The sequence below is a fragment of the Acartia tonsa genome, chromosome 6 (assembly GCF_053477335.1).
Source record: "Acartia tonsa isolate MP-2025a chromosome 6, ASM5347733v1, whole genome shotgun sequence".
Lineage (NCBI taxonomy): Eukaryota > Metazoa > Arthropoda > Copepoda > Calanoida > Acartiidae > Acartia > Acartia tonsa.
Genome location: NC_137265.1, coordinates 45,538,966 through 45,551,958, shown reverse-complemented (window position 1 = coordinate 45,551,958; position 12,993 = coordinate 45,538,966). Strand labels below are relative to the sequence as shown.

General features: G+C 33.6%; 1 protein-coding gene across 1 annotated transcript; it reads left to right on the top strand.

The window, feature by feature from the left end:
* The first annotated feature begins 236 nt into the window (after positions 1 to 236).
* NiPp1 (nuclear inhibitor of protein phosphatase 1) lies at positions 237 to 12,515 on the top strand. The gene is made up of 11 exons (XM_080165042.1): positions 237 to 356; positions 1,972 to 2,059; positions 2,419 to 2,502; positions 2,851 to 2,926; positions 3,292 to 3,337; positions 3,721 to 3,848; positions 9,593 to 9,692; positions 10,296 to 10,360; positions 10,543 to 10,634; positions 10,941 to 11,048; positions 11,826 to 12,515. The coding sequence occupies exons 1-11, from the start codon at positions 282 to 284 to the stop codon at positions 11,963 to 11,965; spliced, it is 1,002 nt and encodes a 333-aa protein (XP_080021168.1). The 5' UTR covers positions 237 to 281; the 3' UTR covers positions 11,966 to 12,515.
* The last annotated feature ends 478 nt before the right edge of the window (positions 12,516 to 12,993 follow it).

Sequence of the window (12,993 nt, the reverse complement as noted above, 5' to 3'; positions counted from 1 at the left end):
GTTATTATATAATCATTATACAAATTAGGAATACGTTAAAGGCTTGTACTTTTTTCTTAAAATCTCTTTAACCACTGTACCGGCAGAGTTCTCAATTTTATGGAATTTTCACAAAAGTTCCTTTTAGGCTGTTTATTTGCTAATTAAAGTAAATATGGTTTTAAGCTATGATTTGTTCCCTCCCTACTTTTCGAATAAAGATCGAGCCTAGCTCTAGATATGCTAGGGGCGCAACCTCATAATTAGAATATTTTTGTATTTACTGTTGTTTTTAGGTTAAAATGGCATCGACAAACTATGAACCGCCAAGTTGGGCTGGAAAACCGGGACCTGGCCTTCATTTGGACGTTCTCAAGGTAATAGTTTGTTTGGATTTTTATACACGTTGTTAAAAGCGAAGCTTTTCTATTAATAGGGTAGGTCCGTGTCCGTCTGTCCGAGACGAGCAGATAGCTTTTTTCGTTAATTCAGGCATTTTAGAATTGTCTTATCGATTTCAAACTTTGCATGGTAATTCCTGTAGTAGTTAGGTACGGTTTAGAAAGCATAGCAACTCTACAATCATTACCGGAATGTCCGTATGTCTATTTTAAACAAGTTGATTTTTCTACTTTTTTAATGTGATTAATTATCTGATTAATCAGATTTTTGGTACATTGATTCCTGGGACAACAAAGTATAATATATAAGCGAAGCAACTCTATAATCAAGTCCTAAACATGTAAGTATGTCCATAAACATTATCCGGTGCTTGCTTACATGTGAAGACCGGAGCACCGAAACCCCCCCCCCCCCCCGCTTAGTTTTGACAAAAATCAAAAATAAGGGGGGGGTAGTTTTTTAACCCCCCGCTTAGTTTTGACAAAAATCAAAAATAAGGGAGGGGTAGTTTTTAACCCCCCCCTTAATTTTGAAGAAAATCAAAAATAAGGGGGGGGTAGTTTTTTCACTGTACAACACGCCAGAAAGTTGAGTGAGGTAAATCAAGTAAATCCAGTATACCAGAGGGGAAACCTTAATACAGGGACATTCATGTTTTGGGGCATAATTTCCTTATTATTGACTGATTTTAGTAATTGATGTATCCCTGAACAGAAAATGAAAATAAGGAGGAGGGGGGCCAGTAAAAGGTTTTAATTTTGCGCAAAATTAAAACCTTTAACTGGCCCCCCTCCTCCTTATTTTCATTTTCTGTTCAGGGATACATCAATTACTAAAATCAGTCAATAAATAAGGAAATTATGCCCCAAAACATGAATGTCCCTGTATTAAGGTTTCCCCTCTGGTATACTGGATTTTCTTGATTTACCTCACTCAACTTTCTGGCGTGTTGTACAGTGAAAAAACTACCCCCCCCTTATTTTTGATTTTCTTCAAAATTAAGGGGGGGGGTTAAGTCTTTGCCTTGCTGAGCTTTTTTCCTCCTTGCCGTTTTCCAGACATTAAAAAACTACCCCCCCCTTATTTTTGATTTTTGTCAAAACTAAGCGGGGGGGGGGGGTTTCGGTGCTCCAGTCTACCACATGTAAGCAAGTACCCATTATCCTGTATCAAGCTGTTTTTCAACAAAATTTTACAATTTTGCTTCGACTCTTATACATTTATATGCTGATTATTCAGTTTGACACTATACAAGTGTTAATGTCCGTTTGTCCTTCTGTTTCAGTGCTTCGCTTTTATGGATGTTGTCATCCTTGTTTTTTTAGTGTGTTGTGATAGCGTATTAATTGATTGTCTGGATGTCAATAGGTTTCGACCACATAATGTCTTAAACAGTAATAAATATCCTATTTTAATGTACTTAGGTTATTATTTCCAGTTTATTAAAAGAATCTCGAATTTATCTGCGCGCTTGTTTGTGTTTTGATGACTTTATTTTCATGATCATGCGCTTCATCAAAGTAAAATGCGGTTTATGCATACTTATTCTTTTTGACGTATCATGTTTTTAAACGGTACTTCTCATTTTAGGATGGCAAATTGATACAAAAGTTGATGGTTGACGAGAAGAAATGTTATCTATTTGGAAGAAATCCGCAACTTAATGATTTTTGTATAGGTAAGTTTAATTGAGTTAAACATTTTAAGGTTTATGAGGCCGGGATTTATTTTTACCTTTGCTTAGACGGAAAAAGGTAAATGGTTGCTTCAGTGGCTATTTAAAGGATATCACATTGCACGAAAAAAATATTTTGACCTAAAAAATTCAGTTTGTCTTCCTATTTTGATTCTCTATACACAACTTACTACCTAGCAAATTTTTTTTATTATCAGTTTTGATTTAGATAGGAAATACATTTTAAACCTTTGTTAATTAGAATGGTGTTGAGATTATACCAATTGCATTTTAATTGTTGATGACACAGCTAAAAATGATCAATCAAAGAATTTTCTATGTTTATTTATTTATTACTTTAGATCATGGGTCTTGTTCAAGAGTTCATGCAGCTTTGGTTTGGCACAAACATTTGGAAAGGAGTTTTCTGGTGGACCTGGGAAGCAGTAAGTACCTATTATTTATGAAAGAGTACCTAAATAAAAAAAACATTTGACGAAAAAAAATACACAAGAGAGGAATAATTGTAACACGATTTGTATTTTAAGATTTTAGAAACGATGAACTTTTGATTCTATGCAGTTTTTTTTAAATTTAGATCATACTTATGTACCTACTTAGCATTTTTGTATGTAGCAACTTTTGTTAAATTTTGTGTTTTCAATTTTTAAACCCGTCATCACAAATAGAGGAAGACATGTTTAATTTTATAACTTACTTGAACCTAGTTACCCACAACCCATAGTTTTATGGAAGCTGCACTGTAATCATTTAAACTAACCTTTTATTTTCAGCACACGGAACCTTTATTGGAAATTTTCGAATTGAGAAGAACAAACCAACACAGTTACCTGTTGATTCAAACTTTAGGTAATGTTATATTGTATAGTAGCATGCTATAAGGGGGGGGGGGGTAAGTTCTGACACTTTTGCGTAAACAGTAATTATAGGCTTTGTCTTAAGAGTGAGAGGATAGATTACATAACAAAAAAGTTTTATTTTGGGATGTAGTTTTCCTATATTTAAAAAAATTTGGATTTGGCCTCCAGGTTAATGAGCTGCAGGCCTCCAGGTTGTCTCTGAACAGGTAAAGAAAAAAAACACATTTTCTTTTAAAGAGTTCGAGTTCAACTTATAGAATACAATATGCATCTTTTATCTTCAAATATGTAAATAACATATGTAGGTACCTAGATAATAATTTTTGAAATGATATGTTATTAATTTTTTTTCAGGTTTGGAGAATCTACGAGGAGATACATAATCAGAGAAAGACCGAAGGTTTGTATATATAGAATAATAATTTAATAGATATATACAAATACATTCTTACTACGGACTCGTCCAATCTTTTATTTTTATTTGGGGTTGGAGGTGGGTGGTGAATGGGGCTGATCAAGTACCTAGGTATCTTGCACATCTTCATTCCAAGTAATTCATATCCATTCATACTTCCAATAAGTTACATAATACTACGTTTAATATTGGGTTTTCAGAGTTTTAGAAAATAAAGTACCAAGATAGAATTAGTTGTTATCTAGATGCATATATTGAAATTATTGTCTTCAGTTACCTGCAAAAATGTATTGTATTTTTAATTTGTATATTTAATGTAATTGGCTTTTATTACTGCGCTACTTATGGGCATAATTATCATTGTTTAGACGCTACACCGTCCCGTGATGGACGAGCTGGAGAAGGGCTCCGACGTTGAGGGAGGTGGTCTGCTTGGACTCCCGGAGACAGAAAATGAACTCGACAACCTCACAGAATACAATACTGCCCAAAATAGGTAATCAGCGTTATTATTCTTATTTTATTTTTTTACTTTAAATGTATCCTTATACAAATGATGTCTCTATGTACCAAAGGTTCTAGCTAACTATTAAAAATGTGGGTAGTTGACTTCCTCCCACACCATCACTTCATTAGCCTAGGTGGCCTCTAGAGGCGTAGCCGCTAGTTTGTAATATTCTAGATGAAAAAATAAGGGGGGGGGGGAAGTTCTGACACATTTGCGTAAACCTGGTGTATAGGCTTTATCTTTGGACTGAGAGGATAGGTTATTAGGGATAAAATCATTCTTATAAGATGAACTTCCCCCAGATTTAAGATTTTTTGGATAGGCCTCCAGGTTCCGGAGCTCCAGGCCTCCAGGTGGTCTCTGTAAGGTAAAAATGAAAAATAAGATTTTTTTTTTGAAGAGTTAGAGGTTAACTTATAAAACAAAATATGCTTCTTTTTGATTGTTATTCACATATGTGAAGAAAAAACATACATACCTATTTTGTCTCATAAGCGGACATCTAACTCTTTAAAAAAAAATTTTTTTTCATTTTTACCTGTAGAGAGACCACCTGGAGACCTGGAGCTCCGGAACCTGGAGGCCTATCCAAAAAATCTCAAATCTGGGGGAAATTCATCATATAAGAATGATTTTATCCCTAATAACCTATCCTCTCAGTCCAAAGATAAAGCCTATACACCAGGTTTACGCAAATGTGTCAGAACTTCCCCCCCCCCCTTGTTTTATTGATAAATGCCTATTAAAAAATTTTGAAAACTACATAGCACATTAAATATTAAAAAAGCAATAAGATAACGGAAGCTCATTTCCATGTATGCAAATATTTTTAGGAAAATAAATGTCTAATCTAACGAGATATTTTATGTTTTGTGAGTTATTTAGAATATCTGATTTTAGTTATCTTTATCGATAATTAAAAAAATGTTGGTACCCTGGAATCAAAACGCTCATTATAACCAAACCCCCATTGTTCCTTAAGTTTTTAAGTCTTTCCTGTCTAATTATTCTATAGGAGATTTTTCTACTTCTCATTTTTAAAGTATAATTACCTACTGACTAAATTGCTTGGTAAAATAGGGTAGTGCGGGGTTATTCCGGTCAATTTTTTGCTTCAACTTAAAAGAAAAACATACTTCCCAAAAACTTTTACCGGTTTTTAAGAGTGCAAATGAAAGATATGGCAATAACGAAGAAGCCTGTCTTGGTCCCGTTAAGATCTCGCAACTAGAAGTCGGTCAAAAATCGGTTTTAAGGGCGGCGGTTGGCCTATACCGGAATAACCCCACCGGTGGGGCTATTTCGGTCAGTTGACTTTGGGGGGGTGGAACACCCCCTTAAAATATTTTTTTTTAACATTTTAAACTATGAGTAGAAAGCTGAGGTCATTAGCTTTCTAACAGTACTAGTCGCATGCAGATCAGAAAATTTTTTGACCACATTTTGCCCATTTTAAAAGGTCGGTAAAATCGCAAAAAAAAACATCGATTTTTTTCATGCAAACTTTTTAAAAAAAATCATACTTTTTATTATATGATTAGGTTTTTTTTAAGCTTTATACATAAATTAGAGGCAATTTCTGATTCGCAGGTCTTGGAATTTTTTGAAAAAAGTGATTTTTTCCAAAAAAATTTTTTAATTTTAAAAATCCTGCCAATTTTGACAGCAGTTTTTGATACATTTTTTCTTGTCTCAAATTGGCTAGGATTGACCTACAAGGGTGGTTAAGGTGTCTAAAGATGCAAAATTACATGCCTTACAATTAACTCGAAATGATATGGGGTCTAACTCTAATATTTCAACACATTTTATGCAACAGGAATTTTGAAAATGCAAAATCTTGAATATGTACTCTAAATCTTGGAGATAGAACCCATATCCTGGGGAGTTTTAGTTAGGACATGCAAAGAGCTTTCTATAGACACCTTAAACACCTTTCTAGCTTAATCCTAGCCGATTTGACAAAAAAATTCAAACCGCGCAATAATCGTGAACACCCTCTTATACGAAAAAGATGCAAGGGTTTCATATGGAATTTTAAATCTTCTAGCGGTCTTTCTAATAGACATACCCCTTCTTACATGAGCCAATGCAGCTGATACATCTTCAGGCAAATATTTAAGGCGTTCCTTTGGGTGATATACTCTTCCCATTACTATAAAAATGTGTCTGAAAAATTTTAAATGTCTTTACAATTTGAAAAGCTTAGGCAACAAAACATGACATAATACAAGCAGTAAAATGACTAATAATGTACATCTAACAACAGGCAAGGCAATGATTAAAGCTTAGGTCATGCATTTAGGTTGTTCATGCTTCCAGATCACCTGAAAAAAACATTAGGGTATTATAAATTTAAAAATACAGTAATAAAAAAAAGTAAAAAAAGTGACCGGAATAGACCCTTTTTTTGAGACGAAAAAAAAATTATGAAAAAATCAAGTTAGAACAACGCCTCCAATTGCAAACGATAAATGAATGCCATATCTTTCATTTTACAAAAACCCGGGGGTCAATAGGACTTACCATTTTTTCACAATTTTAGATTGAACATGGCCTATTTTGAAATTTTTTTTTGCAAATTTTTTGCAACTTTTTGAGGGCAAAAAAATCATAGAAGGAGTGATCTGACAAAAATTTGCTGAAGTAAGAAATGAAAGTATAGGCAATAAACTACAACTTTGCTTTTCTGAAGATCTCTCGCAAACGTTTAGAACACCGTTAAAAAACGGTTTTAAAAAAGTTGGTCGAGTGACCGGAATGAGACCCCCCTACCGCATTAACCCCGCACTACCCTATATAATAGTGATGGCAATCCGTCGAATTTTTGGGCCGGATTCGGATTCCGGATTCTTAAAAGAATCCGTCAAAAAAGTGGCGGATTCCTTCCGGATTCTTAATTTTGGCGGATTTCGGATTCGGATTCCGGATTCTAGCATTATTTTAAAAGGCTTTTTAAAAAAAATAAATGAAGCATGAAAACCTGTGAAATGAATCCGGATCCGGAATCCGCCCAATTTTTGGCCAATTTTGGAATCCGGATCCGGAATCCGTTTTTTAATAGCGGATTCCGGATTCTTATTTGGTAGGCTAAAATAAGCGTCTTAAGTTTTTTCTTTCAATTCCTCCTCTTTGAAGGCAAAGATTTTCATCAGTATACCTATATAATATCTTTTAAAATCTGGTTCGATTCTCGGAAGTGAATTATAGAGAACACCAAGAACAATGATTTTTAGGACATATGTAGCACTTAATTTTTTAAATTTTTTAAAAATCCTTTTATAATATTGCTAGAATCCGGAATCCGAATCCGGAATCCGCAATAAATAAGAATCCGGAATCTGCCACTTTTTGGGACGGATTCTTTAAGAATCCGGAATCCGAATCCGGCCCAAAAATTCGACAGATTGCCATCACTAAAATAAATATTTACAAAAAAACGCAACTTTGGATGCTAGCTACCATTATACCTGTAGTTAAGAAGAAACAATAAAATACTGGTAGGGAAACGCGGGGTTAATGCAGTAGGGGGGTCTAATTCCGGTCACTCGACCAACTTTTTAAAAACCGTTTTTAAACGGTGTTCTAAACGTTTGCAAGAGATCTTCAGAAAAGCAAAGTTGTAGTTTATTGCCTATACTTTCATTTCTTACTTCAGCAAATTTTTGTCAGATCACTCCTTCTATGATTTTTTTGCCCTCAAAAAGTTGCAAAAAATTTGCAAAAAAAAAATTTCAAAATAGGCCATGTTCAATCTAAAATTGTGAAAAAATGGTAAGTCCTATTGACCCGCGGGTTTTTGTAAAATGAAAGATATGGCATTCATTTATCGTTTGCAATTGGAGGCGTTGTTCTAACTTGATTTTTTCATAATTTTTTTTTCGTCTCAAAAATATGGTCTATTCCGGTCACTTTTTTTACTTTTTTTTTATTACTGTATTTATAAATTTATAATACCCTAATTTTTTTTTCAGGTGATCTGGAAGCATAAACAACCGAAATGCATGACCTAAGCTTTAATCATTGCCTTGCCTGTTGTTAGATGTACATTATTAGTCATTTTACTGCTTGTATTATGTCATGTTTTGTTGCCTAAGCTTTTCAAATTGTAAAGACATTTAAAATTTTTCAGACACATTTTTATAGTAATGGGAAGAGTATATCACCCAAAGGAACACCTTAAATATTTGCCTGAAGATGTATCAGCTGCATTGGCTCATGTAAGAAGGGGTATGTCTATTAGAAACACCGCTAGAAGATTTGAAATTCCATATGAAACCCTTGCATCTTTTTCGTATAAGAGGGTGTTCGCGATTTTTGCGCGGTTTGGATTTTTAATGTCAAATCGGCTAGGATTAAGCTAGAAAGGTGTTTAAGGTGTCTATAGAAAGCTCTTTGCATGTCCTAACAAAAACTCCCCAGGATATGGGTTCTATCTCCAAGATTTAGAGTACATATTCAAGATTTTGCATTTTCAAAATTCCTGTTGCATAAAATGTGTTGAAATATTAGAGTTAGACCCCATATCATTTCGAGTTAATTGTAAGGCATGTAATTTTGCATCTTTAGACACCTTAACCACCCTTGTAGGTCAATCCTAGCCAATTTGAGACAAGAAAAAATGTATCAAAAACTGCTGTCAAAATTGGCAGGATTTTTAAAATTAAAAATTTTTTTGGAAAAAATCACTTTTTTCAAGAAATTCCAAGACCTGCGAATCAGAAATTGCCTCTAATTTATGTATAAAGCTTAAAAAAACCTTATCATATAATAAAAAGTATGATTTTTTAAAAAAAGTTTGCATGAAAAAAATTGATGTTTTTTTTTGCGATTTTACCGACTTTTTTAAAATGGGGAAAATGTTGTCAAAAAATTGTCTGATCTGCATGTGACTAGTACCGTTAGAAAGCTAATGACCTCAGCTTTCTACTCATAGTTTAAAATTTAAAAAAAAATTATTTTAAGGGGGTGTTCCACCCCCCCAAAGTCAACTGACCGAAATAGCACCACCGGTGGGGCTATTCCGGTATAGGCCAACCGCCGCCCTTTAAACCGATTTTTGACCGACTTCTAGTTGCGAGATCTTAATGGGACCAAGACAGGCTTCTTCGTTATTGCCATATCGTTCACTTGCACTCTTAAAAACCGGAAAAAGTTTTTGGGAAGTATGTTTTTTTTTAAGTTGAAGAAAAAAATTGACCGGAATTACCCCGCGTTACCCTATATGCCTGCCACATTTTAAATAAGTTTTGTCCGAAAAAAAACTGGTATTTGTATTAGTAATTTTAGCCTACAAATACAGAATCCGGAATCCGCTATTAAAAAACGAATTCCGGATTCGGATTCCAAAATTTGCTCAAAAATTGGGCGGATCCGGATTGCCATCCCTATATTATATATATACTAGCGGCTACTCCCCCTAGAAGCTTCTAGTGGCACTTTAATCTTTTTTACCTATCTATTTTCAAGTCTCTGCAATACCTAGCTATGTTGCGTTCAAGTCTCTATAAGTAAAAAAAATTAGATTTTTTGTGATTTCTCTTGGGAGGGTGGTTGTACCCTACCCCAAAATAGTTATAAACCTTCCCGGGACTTATGAGAAGCTACCCTGTTAAGGAGAACCCGATCGTATCAGCGGTTAGCGAGATCCTTCGGTACAATCACATAGACATCCTGTTACTTTATTATAAGGATTTAGTAATATATAATTTAGATACTTATTATTATTTTAGACGTATATCAATGATGGGAATACCCAAAGATGATAATATTCGCAAGAGAAGAAAAATTAAAATTACTTTCAACGAAGAGGAGGACGTTATTAATCCAGAGGTAAGCCTTCACGCCTTCACTGAAAACTACATGGTACAAAATAATAATTACCATTCAATTTGTGTTTTGTTAATAATGTACATGGACGAAAAAAATTCCTGATGATGAGGGCAGTTTTGCCCTCGAAACGTTGAATAAATTTAACGGTTTGATGCCTTGAGTTTTTCATTCTGAGGATTTTACATGTTGGGTCCGTTAACCATTCGTCTTACTTAAAATAATAATTAGGTTTGGTTAGGATATATAAAATTCTACCTATAGATCTCAAATTACTTTTTTTAGTTTTTTTTACATTAGTTACATTTTTCTAAAAGAAATAGATCTTTGATTTTGAGAAGGATACCCTAAAATAAACCTAAAACTATTTCCCCTTTTCTGAATAGTTAAAGGCTTCCAAAGCAGAATTAAATACTTAAGGTTTTTATTAGAAACGTTAGGTATAATATCGGCTGCATATATGAGATAGATTATTGTATTTTTGTTAAAATACATCTGACCCCTGCTGACAGTTGTTTCCGTGTTCAGTACGGCCGTTCTTTATTTTAATAACGTTTTTTTCTAAACTTATTTTCCAGATTTTGTAATCCTTGTTTTTATTTATAGGATATTGACCCAACTGTTGGTAAGTTCCGGAATATGGTTTCAACCACAGTTATACCCAAGAAAAGGTGGGTTTTTATATATTACAATGTTAAGCAATGTAGCTAGGTACTCTATACCTACCTAGAAAATGTATCTAATAAAAATATGTCTTAAGTGCAAAGTTTTCTTCTGATATGAAATAACCAAGTTCCATATATTTATATTCAGACACTATATCCCTGTATAAATATTATTATTATTATTATAGGAAAGATATGGATATGGGACTAGGACTGGGTGTCCAACAAGAAGATAAACCACGCCATGTTCCACATATTTATAAACCTGCGGAAGAACAAGGTATGCTAGCTTTATATCTTTGATCTGATCGAAGAGAGGTGGGTGGGACCTCCCTACATTCCCTCTTATATTTCAATTTTTTTTTGTTAAAGAGGGAAGTTTTATTCCTTAGACCATTTATCTTGGAAGAGTTGACCTACTATACCATTAAAATATCGGAAATAAAACATACTACCTTTCCAATTTTTATTAAGCGAGATCTTAAATACAAACATTGAGACAGGCAGCCTATAATGTCTATCTATCTATCTTAATAACTATCCTATATATGATTAATCCTTCTTTCTATCTATCTTATCTATCTAGGATTATATGACGACCTCGAGGGTGGCGAGTTCCGTAGTCTGTCCTCATCTCTGGGACTTCCTCTACCAAATCCTGCACCAGATATTGATATCTCCGCCAAGGAACCAGGTATGCTTGCAGGGATACAAGGAGGGGAAACGAGGAAAAATTGCGCCTAGAAAAAAAAGTTCCCAATGGTCACAAATTATGATGTTTGCTTAATAAATACCTATTGAATTTTAAGATATTATAGACCTAATAAAAACATTACATTTTAAAGAGTTATTGAAAGTTTAGGTAGTTCATTATTTGTAAATTAGTGAGCTGTGCTCTCGCCTCTCATGGATATTTTCATCTTTGTTTACTACGCAGCAATGCTAAACAATAGAAATCTGATTTTAGATATTATTTATTTGATAAAAATGACGTCATAAATGAAATGAATAACAATGCGACGACAGTATTATAAAGAAAACACCTGTTAATGTTGTACAATTATTTAATGTAAAAATATTAGGTATTAGTTGCATCAATCAAGTATAACGGTGAAGTTAATAACATTAACTTAATAAAATTCAGGAATATAAGAGGAAAAGACAATGGACGATAAATTAATGTACATTCCCAATGATGATACACAAATTACCCCTTCTGTAGATTAAAGTTATTAGTTGAAACTTTGAACACTCAATTCAATGAACTAACCAATCAAAATTCTCTAAGGTCCCCAAAGTTGTTAAGTCAAAAAACAAGAAAATTTTGGGGAATGGTGTAGGTAATAAATATCCGATTTTCCCCTTTCTCCTCGATAAAAGTGATTTTATATGTAAACCGTTCAATACAGGTTAAAGAGTCTCGCCTGTTTATGGTCCAAGGCATTCTCCATAAATATGATTGATTTTTTAGTTGCACCAATGGGCGGATTCCAGGCTGGAGATAAGAGACCAATGACGGAGGGCGTAGAGGCGAATCTGCCCAAGAAGAAGAAATACGCGAAGGAGGCGTGGCCAGGCAGAAAACCTGGACCCGCCCAGGGACTGTTCTAATCAGATATTATTTTGTTACCATCAAATCATGCTTTTAAAGAAATATTTTGGCAGGGATGATTTTTTTTATTGAAAGAAACACTGTTTTGTCACTAGATTTATCAATAGTAGGTATGTACCTAAGCAATAAGGAAATGACAAAAAAGTTTTTTAAGCCAGAAAAATCCTCTTTTGTACTTTTTGGGTCCAAAAAACGGCTTATTCAAATATTGAATCCTTTTTAACTATATGTCAAAATCATCTGGTCTTAAAAGGTCTTCTTATTATTATAATTATATTTTGGATCCCTAATCATTACTGATACGTTTACCATATTGTTATAATGTATTTTTTTTCAGCCTATTTTATTTATCTTTTGCCTTGTCAAATGTCAATGTTATGAAATTAATACCTATGAATTTATGCCATTACTAAATGATATGATTTGTATAAAAGTTAAATAATGATGTTTTTTTTAATTAAAAGATACTGCCATTTCAAAACAAAATTTTGACAGATTTTTTTTATAAACTTTCCCTGAAAAATTTAGATACCTATCATTTATTATTTTTAAAAGTATTTAAGGGGGAGGGGTTAATGCAACCATCTCGTAATCAATGATTTAATGGCACTTAGAATTCGAATTTTGATCTGAAATTTTTTCATGAGTAATCCTTGGTAGGTCTATTTTCCCTAAATCGAACAAAAAGTTGGAAAAGTAACGACTGGCGGCTCAGCCCTTTAGCCGTTTTTTTGTCTATTTTCAGGGCAAATTCATCATTAATAACTATTTTTAAAACTTCTAGTACCAACAGCTACCGTCTAGAACCGTTTGATAGCGTTTTGGAGTGAAAAAGAGTATTATGTGGAGATAGGTTTCGTGACTAATTTACAATTATATAGATATACAAAAAATGGCAAAACTGCTGAGCCGTTAGCCGTTACTTTTCGATTTAGGAAAAATAGACCTACCAAGGATTACTCATGCAAAATTTCAGATGGAAATTCGAATTCTAAGTGCCATTTGCTCACTGATTACGAGATTGTTG

What these genes read in the sequence shown, in the direction of transcription:
- NiPp1 (XM_080165042.1), top strand. Translation starts at nt 282, where the DNA reads ATGGCATCGACAAACTATGAACCGCCAAGTTGGGCTGGAAAACCGGGA. An exon ending in TTCATTTGGACGTTCTCAAG is followed by an intron (nt 357 to 1,971) that starts GTAATAGTTTGT and finishes TTCTCATTTTAG; the next exon opens with GATGGCAAATTGATACAAAA. An exon ending in ACTTAATGATTTTTGTATAG is followed by an intron (nt 2,060 to 2,418) that starts GTAAGTTTAATT and finishes TTATTACTTTAG; the next exon opens with ATCATGGGTCTTGTTCAAGA.